This window comes from Calonectris borealis, chromosome 1 (genome assembly GCF_964195595.1).
Source record: "Calonectris borealis chromosome 1, bCalBor7.hap1.2, whole genome shotgun sequence".
NCBI classification, from domain to species: domain Eukaryota; kingdom Metazoa; phylum Chordata; class Aves; order Procellariiformes; family Procellariidae; genus Calonectris; species Calonectris borealis.
In genome coordinates, this window is record NC_134312.1 from 199171410 (window position 1) to 199193312 (window position 21903).

At 44.8% G+C, this 21903-nt stretch overlaps 2 protein-coding genes across 3 annotated transcripts in view; one reads left to right on the top strand and one right to left on the bottom strand.

Annotated features, from left to right (window-relative positions):
- The window catches only part of MIPEP (mitochondrial intermediate peptidase), a 99179-nt gene extending 82082 nt beyond the window's left edge, over positions 1-17097 (top strand). Inside the window, exon 19 of the mRNA XM_075139919.1 lies at positions 16990-17097. Within this exon, the coding sequence (XP_074996020.1) occupies positions 16990-17039 (50 nt within the window). The 3' untranslated portion in view covers positions 17040-17097. The remainder of the gene's footprint in view (positions 1-16989) is intronic.
- A 1131-nt stretch (positions 17098-18228) lies between these two features.
- The window catches only part of TNFRSF19 (TNF receptor superfamily member 19), a 60781-nt gene continuing 57106 nt past the window's right edge, over positions 18229-21903 (bottom strand). For both annotated transcript variants that reach the window (XM_075139925.1, XM_075139926.1), the window contains one exon: positions 18229-21115. The gene's annotated coding sequence lies outside the window, so the exon portion shown is untranslated. The remainder of the gene's footprint in view (positions 21116-21903) is intronic.

A 21903-nucleotide genomic window follows, 5' to 3' on the forward strand; every position in this document is an offset into this window, starting at 1 on the left:
TGATTGCAGAAAGCAAGCACATGAATTTCCCTGGGAGAAGGACCGTGGGAGAACAGCTAGTGTGCTCGGGGAGGAGAGAGAAGGAGATAAAAGATAAGGAAGTATAAATCAGCACCAGCAGGACTGCCTGTCGGCCCTTCTGATCTTCCCCAGGCTGAGATTTGTTTACCTTTTAAGTCCGCTGCGGCTGCTCTTCAACAGCTGGCTCTTTAAACGGAGCGCCGCGGCACGCCGGAGCTGTGCAGTTGTAGGAAATCGTTATGGCTTGTTGTTCGGAGGAAGTATCCAAAAAATCTGTTAAAGACAAAATACTTAAACCAGAAGCAAAGTGCCGATAAAGATCTGACAGGATGACTAGTTGGTGCTCTGCTGGCGTGTAGTTTGAAAAATACAGAGGAAAGGGAGTGGGATGCCTCTTGCCAAGCAGTTGCCTATGAGCCTGTAGCCTCCAAGGCAACTTGTGAATGGCTGAAGTTTGCCACTCCGGCTGCCTTCGTGATTGATGAGAAGAAACAGGCGCCTTCAAAATGGGACATATCCTACCTGTCTTAGGATGGGATGAACCAGCTCTTGCACATGCTCCAGTAACTAGAGAGAGAGCACAGATGACTAGAATATAAGTGTCAGGAATCCTGTTTTAAATTCAGAACACCTCAAAGCACCAAACTTACTCTTTTTTCTTTTTTTTTTGACGTTACCGTTTTTCAGTCGTCAAATGCCACCATTGCTTGCTTTTCCTGCCTGTCATATATGACTGAGTTTATACATTAATGATGGTATCATGTAGTACAATATTAAAATAGTTGCAGAAGATGCTTTTAATTAATCTTCAGGACATCTTGGGTTTTATGAAGTGGCTGTTGGCAATTGTCCCTCCGACTCCTTACAGCCCCCTCACTACTCCTTAGACATCTCCAAATGGCTCCCTTCTCCCTCTGCTCTTACAGCTGCAGTGGGGCATGACCCAAGGGGGTAGGAGGAGGCGAGGGGTGATTTGGACTCGGACTCTGACCTGTTGGTTGTGATCAGAGGAAAATCAAAACGGCAGCATGGTAGGTTCTTCCCACCCTGCCCACAGCTGCTACTGGCACGTGCCCATATAGCCTGAAGTGCATCTCATGCTTGAACAGCATTTCTTGCCCGCTTTCCCTGCGCCGCAGGAGATGAGTGTTGGGAGAGCTGGGCCTTGGGGAAATGCTATGAACGTGACCCCCTGAGAAGGCGAAGCATTGCCAAGCCAGGGCAAGTCGGGATGGACGAGCCCCTTTAGGTTGCACGCCATGGGACAGCAGCTCCCAATACGCTACGGACAGCTGGACCTCATGAATAATAGTAATTCATCAGGCAGGTGTTTGAATATTGGCTTGTCCATTAAGCATGGTCAGAAGCCTATGTTTCGCTGATGTTTGGGTTGGGTTGGGCAATCTCATTGAGCTCCTCTAGCATACTCACAACAGGTTAGCAGGGCAGTTGTTAAAAATATAGTCTGTTCATTAATGGTACCCTTCAGAAGTAGTCACAAGGGCTCAGTCATAGCCTACTTTCAGTGTTCAAAATACACATGAAAGAAAAAACGCTTATAAAGTTGGGGTTGCTGGTGTCACGTAGTGCACACTCCTACCAACCCCGCTTTTCTTCCTCATGAAGGTGGAATCAAGTTAACTCACTTTGCAGCCCTCTGTATGGAGACAAATTCTCACCCAGGATAAATTTCCATAGCTCAAATGAAGTTATTAAAGACCTATGTTACTTATACCTGTTGAGCATTTTCCCCAAGGTCATTTGACAGGCATCCCAGCTCCTGGTAGCTGAGCCGCAGCATCTGCTCTCGGCAGCCGTGAGCTTGTGGTTGGCCTAGGAGGAAATTAGTATCTTCAGCTTTGAACAGCTGATAATGCTGGAGTCCAGAAGTGATCGCGTTTCTTCACATGGATTTTAGAAATGAAAAAGGCGGCAAAATTGCCTTGAATGTCTTGGCTTACAATGCTTCTCTTGACACACAGATGTGCTCAGTTGTCTACACTTTAGTTCCCAGAAGAATACAGTTGTAACAAAATCATTTTATAAGAGAGCCCTGGGGGAATACAAGTGATACAGCAACTTTTATAACATACTAGAACTTCTATAAAACTAATTATATGTGTTACCAAAATGATTCATGCTAGCCATAGTAAATCCCATTCATTACAAATGAGAGTTGAAATTACAGTTCACTGTCTCTTAACATTTGTGCAACTAGCATGCACTGTCGCGATGGAGTTGAAAAAGGAATTCCTTAAGAACTGGAGATGGAATCGCATGCTGCAAGAAAGAGGCAATGCTATTAGGGTCTGTAACCCAACTCAGCTGTCAGAGACCAGGTAAGTTCTGATCAGACCTGATTCCTCACCATCCTGGCAAATTTTCTTCTTATTTTCCTGTAAGTTTCATTTGTTGTCTTGCCCTGATGCCTGCCCAACAAACGCGTCCCTCATGCTCTAGAAGTGCCATGGGTCTGTAGGTATGGCTCGTGCTGAAACTGTTTAACATCGAAGGCCTTTTGCAAAACAGTGCTGAATTGCTGGTGGTGTTTTCCTGAAATAGGGATTTAGACTTGTTCTGCTTAATCAAATTAGTTATCTTTGATTCAATCTGGTGTTTAAGCCAAATTCCCAAGACAAGGTGGTTTTAGCGGTTTGTTCAGTTTGTAATCTCTGTTTTCCGAGAAAATCTGCTTTTATTTTTTTCTTTCTTTGGTTTCTGACGGTCTCAAATGTGCATGAAAAACTGATGTAGGCTGGCTGAGTACAGGGAAATAGCTAATTTGACATTCAATTTCTTACTTTGTGAGCAGTTCCACTTCTGGTCTGTCAGAAGTATCTGTTTAGCTGGTCTGTGCCTCGCTGCCTGTACTCCTGGGTGTTCCCCAGGGCTCAGTTGGGGCCAGTTCTGTTCAATATCTTTATCAATGATCTGGACGAGGGGATCGAGTGCTCCCTCAGTAAGTTTGCAGATGACACCAAGTTGGGCGGGAGTGTTGATCTGCTGGAGGGTAGGAAGGCTCTGCAGAGGGACCTGGACAGGCTGGATCGATGGGCTGAGGCCAACTGTATGAGGTTCAACAAGGCCAAGTGCCGGGTCCTGCACTTGGGTCACAACAACCCCAGGCAACGCTACAGGCTTGGGGAAGAGTGGCTGGAAAGCTGCCCGGAGGAAAAGGACCTGGGGGTGCTGGTTGACAGCCGGCTGAACATGAGCCGGCAGTGTGCCCAGGTGGCCAAGAAGGCCAACGGCATCCTGGCCTGCATCAGAAATAGTGTGGCCAGCAGGAGCAGGGAGGTGATCGTGCCCCTGTACTGTGTTCGCACCTCGAATACTGTGTTCAGTTTTGGGCCCCTCACTACAAGAAGGACATGGAGGTGCTGGAGCGTGTCCAGAGGAGGGCAACGAAGCTGGTCAAGGGCCTGGAGCACAAGTCTTATGAGGAGTGGCTGAGGGAATTGGGGTGGTTTAGTCTGGAGAAGAGGAGCCTCAAGGGGAGACCTCATCGCTCTGTACAACTACCTGGAAGGAGGTTGTAGCGAGGTCGGGGTCGGTCTCTTCTGCCAAGTAACAGCGATAGGACGAGAGGAAATGGCCTCAAGATGCACCAAGGGAGGTTTAGATTGGATATTAGGAAAAATCTCTTCACCGAAAGGGTTGTCAGGCATTGGAACAGGCTGCCCAGGGAAGTGGTTGAGTCACCATCCCTGGAGGTATTTAAGAGACGTGTGGATGTGGTGCTTAGGGACATGGTTTAGCGGTAGACTTGGCAGAGTTAGGTTAACGGTTGGACTTGAGTGTTGGTCTTAAGAGTGTTTTCCAACCGAAACAATTCTATGATTCTGTGATTGTATTCTATGTTTGTTTCTCATTCTGTCTTGCATCTCCAGCTTTATCTGTTTCATTTGGTAAAAAAGACATTTCACAAACTAAAATGGTCAGTAAAAGCTAAACTCTTCTTATAATTCATTCTCTGTGTGTTGGGACCCTTTGTGCCAACTGAAAACACTTCAAATCCTGGTCACCTACGTAACAGGTCACTTTGGTGTAACCTGTTTAGAAGTGCAGGACTTGTTTAAATAAACTGGACCCTGGAGCTTTCCTCTTACTTTTTCATTATTCACCTCAGTTTTTAGGCTGGAGAAGTGAGGCTGTGCGCCTTGTATCGATGTCGGGACTGGGGAAGCTGAGTGTCTGAGCTCACGTTATCCTCGGCCAGAGGCCCCTTTGGTGCTCCAGCTCTGGGTAGAAGATCCATCAGTGCTCTCAGTCAACCAAGGGACACATACGTGTATGTTTTATTAGCTTTGGTCCTCTGAAAAAGTGTTTAAGGACCAAAGTTAGCGTGGTGCTTTTGTGATTTCTTGAGTGGCTTTGTTAAAAGTGAGAGCCGCCCAGATAGCTTATTTATTTATCAAGACCTGAAACAACGGTCGCAGTATGTACGTGGAAATGGGACACATATGAAGTTAGAGCTGGTGGTTTGGCTGACATCCCAGAGTTTTAGTCTATCTCCCTCTAAATGTTGGGGCAAATGATAGGGTCAGTGAAAAATTTTGGTTTTCTGCATATTGGAGAAAAGTTCTCATTAGGCCAAATCATCTGAGCCAGCTTTGGGCCCTCCCTTTTACACTGCTGCTGCTTCTCACCACTCTCCTCTGACCTGACAGTTGTATTTTATTGATCTTTTAGGTTAGATTTGAATGTGTTTTCTTTGTTTTCTTTCAGAATCCATTCAGAGAATCTGAGTTTTACCCCAAGGGCAGGAAATCCCCTGGTTAAATTAACCCCATTTACACTGACTTACCCTACAGAGGAATCCCATCAGGATTCAGGGTGCTGCTCTCCAGCCCCACCACCCCATTGGCGAGCCTAAGCTGTGAGAGACAAACTCTGTCTCTGCAGACAACTCATTCTCCCACCTTTTATTTGCTTTTCTCTACTTACACCATAAATCCTGCACCCTCCTATGCATTGCTATTTATGCAAATACTAACACAAAGGTAAGCAAGTGTCCGATAGGGCTGACGTGCATCTGTCTGTAATCTCTCTCTTCGTTAGTACTGCCCTAATGCTGTAAATGCTATTAAAAATATCAAACAAGCAATGTACAGAATATCAAATACATTTTAACAGGTATTCGGACTTCCAGAAATGCTAGGGACATTCGGAAGTACTCCAGAAAACCAGGAGGTTGGTGTCTTAGGTATTGAAATGGGGCTTCAGAGAGCCCCAGCTTTGCACTTGAAAATGTTTGGATTTTAATAATGAGGATCTAGTATTGATATTTGATTGTGAGAATACTGTGGATGCTGTTACATGACAACTATTTGATGTGTATTAAGTTCAGTGCTCAATGAAGCAAGATACAGTCCTATTTTTATGAAAGCGTGTGGGACTATGTGCATTAAAATTTCACTTCAGTGGATGTATGGTTGCATTATCTTTGTGCGTGTATAGAAGCATTTGCAGCCAAAAACTGTGAGGATGGGTGAAATTCGCTGGAATTATTTCCATCTGGATAATGCAAAAGATACTGTAATATCAGTATTTGTACTTCTGTAAAATATGAGGTTTTCTTAAAATTAAATTTTTAATAACTATTTTTGTAAAAGTGATAGATCAGTTGATTCTTCTTTTTTTTTCCTTTTTTTCCCCCTGAAACATATCCTAACTCTTTGTTGGCACTTACCATTGTTTCCAAATTTTCTACTACAGCCAAAGCCCACCTGAAGCTACAGAAAGGGAAACTTAGTGGCATTACGGTGACTGAGCTGCGCCGTATCTACCTGTGCAGGGCTATAGACAGTGGGCTACACCTGCGGGTGGCCTGTTTATATAAGCAGACATTTCCGAGCCCCAGCGGAGAGGCGCGATGGACCAGGTGAAGGTGTGCTGCAAGCCAGACTCGCCCCGCAGGCTGTGCGGACGTCGGTGCGGCTGCCCCGAGCAGCGCCCTGCGGCCTCTTTGGAGCTGCTGCATCCCGCCTGCTGCATCGCTGTGGTGGTTTAACCCCGGCCGGCAGCGAGGCTGCCGCAGCGTTTCTCTAGCGCTCATTCCCGGCCCCGGGAGCTCACTCAAGCAGCTGCTGGAGAATGGGGATAACTGAGCCGCGGGATTTTAACTCACTTGAGGTTTCTTGTTCGTGGAGAGTCATTTATTTGAGCGTGCACCTCGAGAGTCCCTTCTTACCTTACGCTCAGCGTTGCTTGAGTAACTTGGGAGCCTAAAGAGCTGCTAATGCCCGAGTCACTTCTGCAGGTGGGAATTTGAAAACGTTACCCGAGGTGATGAGCTCGAGTATGTCTTTAGAAGTCAAAGTATATAACCACTTGCTCCTTGGGACAGAACCGTTGTAGATACAGCTGCCATCACACCCTCATTATTTTAGCTGCTCCCGTAGCACCTCCCTGTGACTTGTTGACAGTCCCAAGGGATTCCTGAACTCAAAACTTGTCTTGATATTTGCTTGCCCTTCCCACGCTTCGCCTGGCTGTTGTGTACATGTGAATCTCCTAAATATAGAAAAGAATGCAAAGGATAAGGAGTCGCAGACACGCTTTGCAGATGCGCCCTGGGTGAGCAGCTGGGCTGGCTGCAGTACGCTGCAGGATTCACATTAGACCATCCCAGAACAGACTGGGAGTAGGACACGTCCCATCTCTGTTAGACAATGCGCACAGCAGCTGAGTACGAATGTGTCTAGTAGGAGTATTTCTATAGTAGCAACATACTCAGGCAATGAAATGAGGTGGCTGATCCAAGTTTCTCCTTCCTGAATCCCCAAGAAGGCAGCATTCTGCTGCAGACCTACGTCGCTTGCCCACGGGCTGGCTGCCAGCACGCTGCCAACAGGTTGCCGGCACCTGCCAGCGGGATTGAGAAGATGCGGTTTCAGCTGCGGAGGCAGACGACAAATTACTGTCCATAGATGAATCTCTGAGCAATTGAAATGTGAATAACCCAGCTCGCAGTGGAAGGAGGCACTGGATCCGGCAGTGACCACTGTTTGGAAAAGAGTAGGTGTTAATATGCCCAGAGGTCATTTGGGGCAATTAGTAGTCCCGAAACATGCCTGGGCAGGGCATGGGGCAGCTAAACTGGTATTTTCTTCCTGTTCGGGAGTGCTGGAGTGTTTGGCAGCAGCTGTGGCCTCCATGTCTTGCTCCGCTTTCAGGGTCGTCACCAGTGGGGCTGCTGAAATGCCATCCCTCCTGCAGGGTCTGGAAGATGTTCATAAGAAGCTGGACATTGGCATCATGGAGGGGATGAAGACATCAGTAATTGGTGGCTTTTCTAGGAGACGGCTGTACCTGGCAGGTTGGCTTGGCTCGGCCCCTGCGCGGTGGAGGCTGGACCTGCTCTCACTGCTCAGCGGTGCAGCCGTAGCGTTAATGCCCCGAGTGCGTTTACGTCTTTCGTGGCTTTTCCTGTTGGCCTGAGTTTGGTCTGCCTCTTCTCTGTCTCCCAAAACCCACACACAGGTCCCACGGGAGGGATGCTCAGCGCAGGGCCCCCTGACCTGCTGTGTCCTGACCCGCGCCACTGGGTGGTCCCCAAAACAGCCCTTGCCCGATCCCATCTTCAGGGTGTGCACAGATGCTTTTGGTGGTCGCTTTGCTTGTCAATCCAACGTGACAGAAACCCAGGGGATGAAATGGGGAAAGTCAGGTGTGGAAAACCAGCTGCTGGGGAGCCGGAGGGAAAGCGGCTGAGCAGTGCCGAGCCGAAAGCCCTGGGCATGGTGGGGTGAGGGAAGAGGAGAATTAAAACACATGGATGTTTTAGGACCAAATGGGCTAAATTATGGTGAGGGGTTGGCTTTGCAGATGCCAAGTTCAAAAAGTTTCAAGCCGGGAGGCTGTGGATTGGAGTAAGGGCAGAAAAAGGAAAAGGGTGCATGAAATGCTTGTGTCATGACATGGCCTTGAAATGAGAGCTCACAGGTGGGGTGAGTGCTGGAAACAAAACTAAGTACTGAAGGCAGGAGATTTGCAGGAGTTCCCAGAATTAGTAAGGACTTTTGGAAATTACCCTCGCAGGAGGAGAAGAGAGTTACAGTCCTGCGCCACCGCCTCCGGCTGCTGGCAGGTCCCTATCTTTTTATGTTTTAATGTTGCATGTGAAATCAGGACAGTGTCTGACAAAATGTATCCATTTAAGGATAGCTTCTTTCTTCTGGATAAACCACAGTTTAGGTGGCTGAAGAGCCAAAGAACAACTGTCCAGGGTCAGGTAAGATCCATCTAGGAAAGTCCCCATCCCAGCTTTTTCTTTGAATGTGTCACATCACAGCTTCATTACCTTCAAGGTAAATCTGCAAAATGCTTCTGTGAAGCCCCATACAAAGTCCATGTGTATCTTTAATTTATATGGCCATGGCTGGCTGCTGGAAACCTGGGTTAATTCACTAAAAGAGGAGTGTGTCTTTGGGGGGCTTTCCTAGTCTTGAGCTGGTCAAAGGTATAGGGAAGGCATCCAAACATTTCTAGTAGGAGAGAGAATAAATGAAATTGATTTATAAATTTATTATAGGGTCAAATAAAAATGTATCTGGTTAGTACAAAAAAGCATAGTGAAAATGGTGCAAGATTCTGAAGTGAGCATCCTTCTTCAGGGTGACTATGACATACCAAATGATAAATGTTGTTGGCTTGCTCAGCTGGAAGTTTACAGTATTTAAATTATAATTACAGGTCTGAACTGTTTGCTACAGACCGGTGTAGTGGGATCAGCCAGCAAAGGAGTAGGTAATTAAAGGTCCGTTACAGCAAGCTAGTCCCGGTGGAGACGCAGTGGTCATGACGAACACGCTTGCTGTGGGCAGGCACTCCAGTGCCTTTCTGAATTCCGGGGTCGTGAAGTGTGTTCTTATGAGTTGGTTTGAACTAAAATGTGCATGGCACAGCTGTGTTCATTCAAAAAGGAAAAGTGTCTTAAGCTGTAAGGAAGGAATTAAACCTTGCTGAGGCCAGCCAAGAAAATGTTGAGATCTTTTATTTTGACTGGAAACACGTAAATCACCTGCATACCTGAGTCAGACTTACTTAAAAACTGCTTTCAGAAGTGTTTTTACAAAGAGAGCCCGCTGTCGCTCTCCCCACACATTCCTAGCTGGCATGATACACATTTTACTCTTTTCTAAGATCTGTTTACCTTCTTTAGCTGATGTTTGGGCAGTTTTGTACATTCTGCATTGCATCTTGTCCTCTCCTCCCCTTTGCCCTTGCTGACGCTGTTTCACCGTCCCATGGCTTCCACCCCTCGGTGCTGCGCTGAGTTGGCTGCCAGCTCCCAGGCGGCACCAGCCGGGCTTTCCCGGCTCTCTGCTCTGTTGGGAATCCCCACCCCTCGTTCAGATCTGCCTGAGACTTCGCTTTTGCGTAATTAAAGCAGAAGAGTAGCATTGGTGTAACACACTGGTGCCAAGGGACCAAGCCCCCTCCCCAGTATCTGCTTTTCTGCGGCCCTTGGGGGGCTATGCTGGTAGCCTCCCAAATGCAGAGCAGCATCTCCCGCCACAAGCTGCCGGGCTGAGCCGCGGTGCAACTCCCAGTGGGCTAATTCAGCCGGTGAACAAATGCCACGGAGCTGTGTGGGAAAAAGGGGATCAGTTTTGTGACAGCGGAAAGCAGCAGCTTAGCGCTGCGGGGGGCTTCACGGTCCCCCCCGCGCGCTGGTGGTCCCCGCGCCGCCAGCGGGGCTGTGGCACACGTGGTGGGTGGCTGCTGCCTGTTCCGCTGCCCACCCCGTGACGCCCACGTCTCTCTGCAGCCCCCATCAACTGCGGCATGAATCAGCGAGGGGCTGCGTTTTTCTCTAGAGGATGAAATTAAAAATACTGTCTTCCGTCTCCAGCAGTGGATGTACCCCGCGTGCTTCACACGCTGTGTGCCTCGCGAGGTCCGCCATGTACCCGGCAAGGCCATCAGCGCTGACATTGCTGGCAAGGGACGAACACAGAGCAGAGGAGTGTGATTTCCAAGCGGACGCGCTGTGCTAATGGTTGCTTTAAGCCTTTGGCCTTGGGTTTCATGTACAGCGATGCCGGCACACGGCTGCTGTGCCTGTGGGGTAGGAGGTGAGGCTGGATTTTGCACTCAGACCTGCGTGCAGGCAAAAAATGAAGAGAGGACTGAGGCACGTAGATCTGCAGGTCGCACCCAGCTCGCGTGTGAGGCTGCAGAATATTCCTTTCTGTGCAGGGGAGGTTAAAGGGCAGGTAGTACAGTTTCATTTCACAGTTCAGCATATTTTAATTGGCAAATGTGCTCTTCCTCAGCCTTTGATGGTGCCTTGGTTAGAAAAGTGTCCGCTATTCTGGCAATTAGCGCTCCCAGTGCTCACAACTATTAAAAAGGAAAAGGAAGATGACAGATCTCTAGTGCAGTTCCAGGACCGGTTTTAGCAAAAGCCAGACTAGGTTCTGTCCTGCTCTTCTTCCAGCCCTCGCAGGACAGGCGTGCTGTCCAGCACGGACCGCTTGCTGCAGCAGGGTACGGCAAACCTTTTTGTTCTATGGCTCTGCTGAAAGCAAGCAGGTGGCAAATTAGCCTCCAGGTGTTGCACCAAATTCAGGGGTGAGGCTAAGCTCCTATAATTTATATATTTTTCTGGGCTCCTTAAAGTTAAAATCATTCCAGTTATATGAATTTTTACCTACACTTGCTCTATCTGCAGCTTTGCCCGTCCTTTACTCATGTGGTGGGTTGACCCTGGCTGGACGCCAGGTGCCCACCAAGCCGCTCTCTCACTGTCCTCCTCAGCTGGACCGGGGAGAGAAAATATAACGAAAGGCTCGTGGGTCGCGATAAGGACAGGGAGAGATCACTCACCAGTTACCGTCACGGGCAAAACAGACTCGACTTGGGGAAAAATTAATTTAATTTATTACCAATCAAATCAAAGTAAAGTAATGAGAAATAAAAACTAAATCTTAAAAACCCCTTCCCCCATCCCTCCTTTCTTCCCAGGTTCAACTTCACTCCCGATTTTCTCTCCCTCCTGCCCCCGAGCGGCGCAGGGGGACGGGGAATGGGGGTCATGGTCAGTTCATCACACGTTGTCTCTGGCGCTCCTTCCTCCTCAGGGGGAGGACTCCTCACACTCTTCCCCTGCTCCAGCGTGGGATCCCTCCCACGGGACACAGTCCTCCATGAATTTCTCCAACATGAGTCCTTCCCATGGGCTGCAGTTCTTCACAAACTGCTCCAGTGTGGGTCCCTTCCACGGGGTGCAGTCCTTCAGGAACAGACTGCTCCAGCGTGGGTCCCCCATGGGGTCACAAGCCCTGCCAACAAACCTGCTCCAGCATGGGCTCCTCTCTCTGTGGGGCCACAGGTCCTGCCAGGAGCCTGCTCCAGTGTGGGCTTCCCACGGGGTCACAGCCTTCTTCAGGCATCCACCTGCTCCAGCATGGGGTCCTCCACGGGCTGCAGGTGGATATCTGCTCCAGCGTTAACCTCCATGGGCTGAAGGTGGATATCTGCTCCACCGTTAAGCTCCATGGGCTGCAGGGGGACAGCCTGCCTCACCATGGTCTTCACCAGGGATGGCAGGGGAATCTCTGCTCGGGTGCCTGGAGCTCCTCCTCCCCCTCCTTCTTCACTGACCTTGGTGTCTGCAGGGCTGTTTCTCTCACGTATTCTCACTCCTCTCTCCAGCTGCTGTTGCGCAGCAGTTTTTCCCCTTCTTAAATACGTTATCACAGAGGCTCTAACACCGTCACTGATGGGCTCAGCCTTGGCCAGCAGCGGGTCCGTCTTGGAGCCGTCTGGCATTGGCTCTGTCAGACATGGGGGAAGCTTCTAGCAGCTTCTCACAGAAGCCACCCCTGTAGCTCCCCTGCTATCAAAACCTGGCTGCGCAAACCCAATACAACTCATCGCCTCTGAATTTGGCCCTCTCAATCTAAAGGAGAAAATGTGATTTACAAGGCCAGTCCCAGCTTCATACATCATCTTCTCATCGTGGGTCTCCTCCTGGTGCACTCTGTGGCTTTTCCACTGGGCACTGTACTGGCAGGGACTTCTTTAGCCTGGCTTGAACTCAGGGCTCTGCACAGAGCCGTCTCGGCCAGCATCAGTGCCCGCTTCATGGATGTTACAAATCGTGATGGGTCTTCAGCTGGGATCTCCCAACAAAAAGCCATTAGAAGGAAATCCCCATCAAGAGCTTGCAGCACGGTGGTGGCAGCGTTTTCAGCCATTTCTGAATCTGGGTTTTCACAGACTGCAAACTGATGAATTAATTGCAGCCAGCAATATATCCTTCGGCTGCAGGAAGTCCACGAGTAGTGCTAAGAAAAAGGCTCACTCATTGAAACAAGTTTGCAGTTTCCCACTCCATCCCTTAATAAAGAGCCAGAGCCAAACAGACCAAGTGCAAATGCTTCTTTAGAGCCAAATTTCATAATAGAGCAGTACATTGTAACGCAGTTCCTTCCATTCACCCACTTGAAAACTTTGAGCAAGCACCAACAAAATACCTAGCAAAAAAACCCGGGGCCAGGCAGATGTCAATATAATACAATATTGCTTCAGCTGCAGGAACGGATGGAGGAGCCGCTGCGTGCAATGGCCGTGGCATCGCTTTTGCATTCGGCTGGAGGCAGGTGAGGAGCTCCGCGCTGCAGAGGGGCCGGATCGGCTGGAGCCCAGCCCTGATGAGCAGCTGTAGGGGCTCCTGAAAGCCCCTTGTAGGGCCCTATAGTTTTCACCCATAAGCAAATGTAAAGATTGTAACAGCATAATATAAAAAAAGAATTATATCATTTACAGCTGATCTGTTACCCAGCAATAGCTGGCGAGCTTCAAAAGGTGAGGATTTGAGATGGGAGCAGTGGTGCTGTCAGCAAGGCTGTGGGGAGCGGGTGGGTGTACCACCTCCCGGCACCCCCGCCCCGCGCCCGCGGGATCATTGCCTGTTTCAGACCAAATTATATGGGATTCTTCATTCCACCTGTTCTGTTTTGCTGTTCGTAAGTTTTAAAGTGTTTTAAAACATTAGTGTTAAAATTATTTTGACTCTAGTTTTCTGTTGAACCAAATATAAACAAATAACTTATGTGTGATTGGGGCTAATTTATAATTAGCTGTTCTAAGCAGGAGACTAAGTCTAATTGTGTCGTCCTTTCTGCAGTAACTCCTTTGCCACGTTGATGCTGTTTTCCACCAACCTACTCAGCACACAGCAGGGAATGCCCTCGTCTGTCTCCGCTCACAGGTCGGCCCAACCCGCTTTGACTCACCCATTCAGGAAATTAAGTCAAACACCAGGTCAGGAGTGTGTAAAGGAGATCTGATATGAGTGGTTGTTTATTTTGCTATAATATTTTGTGGTAAGATTATCTCAGGGAAGAGAAAATGACTGTTCCAGACAAAAAAAGAAGGCAGGTTTTTGTTTCCAGTCAGTTTAAACCATGATAATTGCCAACTGTCCTGCCTGTAATCTTTTCAATAGATAAATTTTTTGCAGCACTTTAGGGTAAGTCCCGTTATCAGCAATTTTTACATACTGTCGTGATAGTTCTGTCTCACTTGTGGCTGTGACCAGTTCCTTGTCTCTAGTTTTCTTGCGGAAAAATTCTGATCAGGGCATGTGCTTAAAAGTCACTGTTTTAAGCACTCAACCATTATGTTTAGAAGCAGTTGCCCACAGATAGGAGTCCAACCAAATAAATTCCTGGGTAGGCTGGCTTTGAATTTGAGCTCACTGCCTTTCTGAGAGTAAGCTGTACCCAGTGTCGCACAGGCCAGCATTTGCACGCTATGGTTGGGTACCTTTGTTTCCCTTTCCTTCATTTCCGTTGCTTGTATATAAGAAGAGAGCAAAGCCCTAAGGCTTTATATACGTTGTGTTACATCTTCCGGGCTCATGAAATTAAATCTACAATTCTGCTTCCATGTGGCAATGGGGGAGCAGACCAGCTAGTGGAGGCGGGAGAATGGGAAACACGGGCCTGGAAGAAAGAAGGCAAAGAAATACCTGAAAATTGCAGTAGTGATAAATAAGGCAGAACGGTGGGGAAGAGCCATAAAACAGGAGGAGAGGGGGTAGGAGATAGGGACATTCCTTTCCTGATTGGAAAGAGCCTTCAGTGCCAGCCGTGTGTTACTATTTCTGACGCGGGGCAGGGGATGGGGAGGGCAAACCCTTCTGCGTCAAGAACGAGGGGTAAGTGCTGCATGTCTACTTCCCAAAATCAAATTTTTTTGGAGACTAAGAAGATAAAATGCCTGGTATGCTCGAGGGGCAGGGTGATTGTAAAGATCAGAAGAGTTTTCCTTCCTCCTTGTCTTCCTGTGCAGCCCAAGGTTATTTAGCTAAGCTTTTAATACACAAAAGGGAATTTTGCTGAATGACTCTCCAGTATAATTCTTTATGCAGTTTTTTTTCTCCTGTCTCTGTCGTCTTTTTTTTTTTTTTCCCTTTTGTTTGAACTGCCCATAAGCTGTGATTCAGTAACAGATTTTTAAAGAATGCGTTGCTGGTGTGGGTTGGGGTTGCTCTGGTCAAAGAGGTGTTTTGATTTTTTCTGTCCTGCTTCCCGGGCTAGGGGGACAGAGCAGCAGGGAGACACTGCCAACAGCAGGAATCGGCACCCGATTCCTGGGCTGTCTTCTGGGTGGCATTAAGGTAACTGCATTTCTTTTCCATGAGCAAATGAAATCGGAGTCTTATTACGGGCAGCTTGTGAGTAATGCAACTTAAGCAAAATTTGAATGGAGAGAGTCTTTTTTTTTGTCAAAAAATTTAGGTAATTGGGAAAAGAACAGAGATTGTCAGGGATTTAAACCCTCCAGCTCTTGCAGCATGAAGTACAACAAGGCCAAACTGAAAGGAAACTTCGGCTCCCCAGGATGAGGTAAGAATTGCAGGAGCATCCTCAGAGCTGTAGCCCTTTAACTAGATGCAAAGTGTGCAAGCAAACATTAGAACGCAGATCCAAGAAGGCCTTGAGCCCAAAACTTTTAGGCATTTTTGGTTCCCCCCACTCAACTAACAGATTATATTAATTTCTTTTTACTTTTAGCTTTCAGCTACCGCACTTACAACACTGATACATCTGCAGAAGGTGCAATATTGCATCTTTGGGGATTTTTTAGGCTTCCAAGCACATTTACAGCTAACCTCTGCACAGCTGGGAGACTTGCAGAGGGAAATCAGCTGTAACAGGCTGTAGTGCGCGCTGGACGTATCCGCGCTGCACCCTGCTCTCCTCTGGCTTCTGCAGGCGTTGCTGCTTCACCCACCACCCCCAGTCCGCCTATTGCAGAAAGGCAATAAAAAGACTTCTTCTCTAGCAAAAGAAAGCATCTGGCTGTAAATGCAACAAGACCTCCTCGGCGACATGCTGTGTATGAGGAAACATCATCTGGCAGACAGATATTTTCAGGAATCCCTATTACAGCACTTGCCAACACCTTCAGTAAACTCCAGCGCTATCTATTTGTTGTTGAAAGCCACAGGAGATGTAATTTATGGCATTCTTGAGCTCTTCCCTGCAGATCCCATAACCTGTTCCAACTAATGAGAGAGAAGGCTGAACCCACAGGGCTTGCTTCTTTTAACCCATCAATAAAATAGGGATTTTATCATCTAAAGGATGTAGCGTTTCTTCTGCCTGAACCCATCTGTCCTGCTAGTTAAAAATTGAATTCCAATGGTTTAATTTTTTCCAAGCTTTAAATCAGTGTTCTCCCTTAAACTGTTGATTACAGACCAGATTTTGGTATGTTATCTCCTATACTTAGGAGAATTTTTGCATGCTGAATAGCATGTGAATTGTCCATCCACAAACTGAAACTGGGACCTGGGCAGAAGAAATGGAAAACTCCACAAAGACTGAGGTTCAGAGAAAGCACTTCCTAAAAGCTGCCTTCTTTATTGTGTGCTTTTCTACCAATGCTTTAGAAAGATGTCATTTATAACCTTTGGAACAAGCCAAATCTCCCTTTGTCAGGTCAATGAAAAAAAAACATTAAATCCAACTGTGATAAGGAAGGATTTAGAAAATCAAATGATGGGGGAAAAAAAAAATCTCAGTCTTAACTGACCCTGCTGTTGAAGCTGTGGCGCTTGCTAGAAGCCTTAGTGTGCCCTCAAGCAGCCACCCTCTCTGTCAGTACGCTATTAGAAAACATTTCCTCTAATGCCATCAGTCACTGCTGTTGTGGAAACCAGCAGGCTCACGAGCAAATCCACCCACTATTATTTTTATCCTATTGAAAGCCCTACCTTACCGGACTTCATCAAAATTGCTCATGTGCAAGGCGAAGAGCAAGTGGGTTTTACCAACACTCACGCCAAAACTAAATATGGATTAAATTGCACCCTGCCAGCACAATGTGTGCATTGTGTGGCTTTGCTCTGCAGTACCCAACCTCAGCTTGCTCCGTGCCTGATAAAACACTACATGCTCCCTTCAATACCCTTTTCTTAAAAGGGCAAAACAAAGCAGCAGTGTCTGCACTGGAATGTGCTGCAGGTAGCGATCTAAACCTCCATCACTGAAGTCAGCGAGAGGATTAATTTAATGCATGAAGGTCGTTGCTTGGAGGGACTTCAGAGGAATGCAAACCGAAGGCCCTCAAAGAGCCCACAACAAAGGGAAAAGCCATACGATCTCAAACTTATGGTAGGATGAGAAGCGTTGGATTAAGAGCTTGGTCTACCTTGTAGACAGGAAATACTGTTGTACTGAAAAGCAATGCAAGCAGGGAAAAGATTTTGGGGTGCCTTTTTTTTCTGTAGACCTCGTTTAGAAAGATAGTTAGATAGAAAATTGCAGCCTTGCTAATGACAGTTGTATTATATCCAATATGATCAAATGTCTATGCAAGTTTTATGATCACATACATAATTTGTTTTGAATTGTATTTTGTTTCCAGATAAAATAGAGTAAATAATACCTGTTTTTCAATTCCTGTTTTTTTTCTTGATTTTTTTTATTTTTGTTTTTGCAGGGGCATACTATTGCGATCCTAGCAGTGCTAAGACCTGTGACCTTTCTTGACACAAAAAGGGAACTACCAAACATGCCATGTGCTGCCTTGCAGACTTGCAAGCGTTGAAGTGAACTAGAAGGGTGTTTAGGTAGGTTGGGGATGTGGACTGCTGCCATTTTTGACAGCCTCAGCAGAAGACAAGTAGAAGACTACTCAGGAGTGCAGCACATAGGGAGAGGAGTCATACAAGGAGACCTTGCTATTCTGGGAAGGTGTTCCCCGGGTAAGCTCTGAATTAGGTATTTAAAGGACTGGAGGAATAACAGCAATACACAGACAAGAGCTAATGTGAAATTCACTAGAATAAAATAGCGACAGGGACAGAGCAGCTTTCAATTTCTCTTAAACTTTCCCATAAAAACCAATAGTGTTACAAATTCTCCACCACAAACAACCTGGCTTTATGTTACCTACCATCCTTATCTGGATTCAGTTTCCAGTCACTGCTTCTTATGTATTTACATAATATACATTCTTATGTATAAGAAGTCATGTAATTATATGCAATTATCAAATTACTCTTTCTTTGCAGTCCTCTACTCTAGTCATTCAAACCGTGCCATCCCTTTCTTAATCATTTAAATTGTACAGCATCCCATTTGAGTAACATTTTCCCAAATCTTTTTAACATATAAACCTTTTGGACAATGTTTGAAAAATGGTCTAAATGATCACGGGTAATTGGTCTTCTCTATTGGTATTCTCTAATTCCCTCTTTCTTCAACCAAGGTTTGAAACCACTCTTGGCTGCTGCAGTGCAACGTACGCGCAGGCTCTGTTGGTACTAATCAGGGACCATGATCAGGGCATCCTTTTCTGTTTCAAAAATACAGCTACTGTCATTATTTATGTATCATCTGTCTTGTGTGAAACCATCTACTGTGTGGAGTACTTGGTTTCTTTTCAAAGACATTATACAGACAGCTTTTTTCTTCCTTTCTTGAGAAGCAAAATTTTGAAAAGATTTTTAAGCACTACGATTTTAAGGATTGGTGTTAACTTACTGCTTCTTCAAGGTCTTCCAGCTTGAAGAATGATGCTACTGTTAAACAGCAAGCATCTCAAGACAAAGATGTACCAAGTTATACCATAATTTTAATACAATTAAAGAATTATGGAATTCTAAAAATAATAAAAGAATTGATCACTAACTTTGTAGAGAATGCTATTATTAATTTGAGATCAACAAACCAAGATGGGTTCATGTAACATTTTATTCACAAGTAGAAAAAGTATTACAAAACGATTTATACAAGATTTTAATTTACATTCCTTAAAGGTGTATTTAAAACAGCACTGTAAGTCGCTAGACATGATATGTGGGCAGTCTAAATGTGGTGGTAGTGTATGTTTTCTATTGGCATGTACAACATTGCTTGCCACAGGCAATATAAAAAGGACCAATTTGGTTAAATTAAGGAAAAAAGTATATACACAATATACACATATATTTAAAAAGCACCTCGAATACTGTGTTCAGTTTTGGGCCCCTCACTACAAGAAGGACATGGAGGTGCTGGAGCGTGTCCAGAGGAGGGCAACGAAGCTGGTGAAGGGCCTGGAGCACAAGTCTTATGAGGAGCGGCTGAGGGAACTGGGGTTGTTTAGCCTGGAGAAGAGGAGGCTGAGGGGAGACCTCATCACGCTCTACAACTACCTGAAAGGAGGTTGTAACGAGGTGGGTGTTGGTCTCTTCTGCCAAGTAACAAGCGATAGGACAAGAGGAAATGGCCTCAAGTTGCGCCAAGGGAGGTTTAGATTGGACATTAGGAGAAATTTCTTTACTGAAAGAGTGGTCAGGCCTTGGAACAGGCTGCCCAGGAAAGTGGTGGAGTCACCATCCCTGGAGGTATTTAAAAGACGTGTAGATGAGGCCCTTAGGGACATGGTGTAGAGGGCATGGTGGTGTTGGGTTGACGGTTGGACACGATGATCTTAGAGGTCTTTTCCAACCTGTATGATTCTATGATTCTATGATTCTTCATTTTTTCCTCCCAATTTGCTCCCAAGCTATCTGTCACTCATTTAAAGAGATGACTATTTTTCTCTAGAGTTGCCGGACAAAAACAATTATACAAAGTGTAAATTCCAACGGGAAAACATACTTACTGTGGCAGACGCTGGCAAAACTTTTGAACATAGCATTTTAAAGAACTGTTATTAGTGAAAAGTTAAATCTTCGTATGTTCTAAAAATATCTTGCCATATACTGAAATGCACATTGGATTTTTTCTATTTACAAAGTATATACAAAGAAGCACACATCTCTTCATGCACATGTAGTGAAAAATAACGTTTTGTCACTTCTTAAATGTATGAAAGTATCCAAAGAAATTATTCAAAACTACTCTTATTTGACTGTATACTCTAAAGTATTTAGCTGACCAGTTGTACTCCCTGTATAACTGCATATTATTCTGTCAGTGACCAAATGGTGGTATGTACTACTTTAAAAAAAAATCACTTACGTAATTTCTTCACTTACTTTGGTTTGAATTTCATAACTGTTATTCATGATTTCTGCACACATGAATAATCTCACTGGTTTTAGCTGAAGCATCTTACTGCCCTGGCTGCCTATACTGGCTTTAGCTATTCTTGTGCAGGTTCAACCTTCTACTGGGTGCTTCAAAGCAAAATTTTTCCATTATGGAATATGAATACTGTCTCAACATTTCCATTGCCACACAAACCATGTGTGGAAAGTTGAGTAATATTTATTGCAAATTTGCATTTGTTTTGCTGATTGCTTTGCTTTTGTCAAGGCACATCGGGTACTTTAAAGAATAATTGCTAGAGTTCATCACTGACAAGTTTGAGCCTGTTGAATGTAATGAATCAGTAGAGGTTACTGGGATTACTCAGAGAAGTGAAAACTGTTTTAGGGATAAAAATGGCTGCAGAACAAATGGTATTATGGGATGTGGTGCAACAAACTGCAGTTAAAAAAATCTTGAAGAACAGCAATGAGGGCAGAGAGTTGATAATTTACTAGGGGTGCACGCAACTTTGAGGATTCAATTCAGAGGTTTTTTTTTTAAAAAAAGTTATGAATTAATTTTTATATTTTGTGTGGAAAAATTTACACAATACTACAGTGAGAAGGACAGAGTGACATGAATGAAAAGAAAAGGCCTGCTAAATGAACCAATTGGGTCACCGTGAAGGTTGACCCTTAACAATAATGCATTACTAAAAAATATTAGTAATAGTCTCATTGTATGAATACTTTATGGCACACCTGCTATAGTTCGACATTTTGATGTGACAGTTGATTTCAACATTCCAAAATTACATGCTGTAACAACAAGTGCTGTATTCCAATACTGAGACTACCAATTAACACAACATGCCTATTTATACGGCTGACTTTCATTAAACTATATCTAATTTAAAGCTAATCTCCTGCTATATTTAACAAAACAATGCCCTCTTCCACAAATGTAATAATTGGATGGAGGGGACTTAAACCATACATATTGTAACATGCAAATTCTTTAACTCCCCAAACTAGCTTATTGACTATAATGTAATATATAATAAAAGCTTCAGTTTATCAATAGATGATCCTTGCATAAATAGAAATGTTTATTTTTTAAGTCCTTCAACAGCAGGAAACTGATTTAAAATTAGAACCAGCCAAAAAAATCCTAATGTATGCATAAATCTGCGAGCAGAATAACTGGCAATGTCTTGTCCCACGCCTTCTGCCATCTATAGCCATATTTAAGATACCCACCTAAACACACTGAAGTATTTATATTTCTTGCTGTATTTACATATACTTTTAAGCTCACTCATTAGACTTTTTGAGAATCTGAGGGAACAGAAGGTTCTTTTTTTAAAAGAGATGCAAAAGGTCATAAATCCACTTTCAGGGTTCTCCTAGGATGCTCCTCGAAGTTTCATTTTTCAGCTGTTATGGCTGAAATGCAACTGCTCGGAAGGTGTGAAATGATGCCATTTTTTTCCAGCTGATTTTGAAACCATGCAACATTGAAGACCAGACTAAGTTTGATGAAAATCAGCAGAGGAGCGTAAGGGAAGCATTCAGCTTTAGTGCTGAGAGAAACAGCTTGGCTTCCTAAAAGAAAGTGATAGAACAGTGGTTACATAAACTCATAAAAAACCTGTATGTACTTCTATACTTGACTAAACACTAAAAAAATACAGCTATACTTACTGCTTGCTGTAAAAATTCATTTAAATCTGAAGACTGAACCTGTATTAAAACACCCATTAAAAACCTTATATTTATATGCACATAAATAAAAATATGCTATCTTCTGATTTTATTGCATTATTATTTATTCTGCAATATAACAATGAAGTATGGCCCTATGCAAGACTGTAATACATCCTCATGTACTAAAAAGACCATCCTTCCCTCAAAATATTTCAAAAAGACAAGAAAGATGAAGGGCAAATGGAAAAAATGGGGTAGACTGAGATGAAATAATTTTTTGGAGTTGTACAGCTGGTCAGAGTTCAGCCTGAAAATTCATCTCAGGTAAGCCTAGTCCTGGTCCTGTCCCTCAAATGCTACTTAAATTTCTCCACCAAAGATGCATATATAATGATGCACTGTACAGTCTGAATATGGAGAAATTGTAAAAAATGAATCAGTAAAGTCTATTAAAGAAAAAAAACTAAGAAAAACCTAACCATCCCAAACCATCTTGCTTATTCAGAATTACATACAAATCTCAGTAGTGATACATGATAGTACAAAACCAACAAAGAATACAGGATTTTTAAATGTCAGGAAAAAAGTCTACATACACATAGGAATCAGTAAGAAAATTTACAATTTATGTATCACAATAAGTATGGTGAAATGTAAGTTAATTTTTATAGTGGTATTTTGAAATT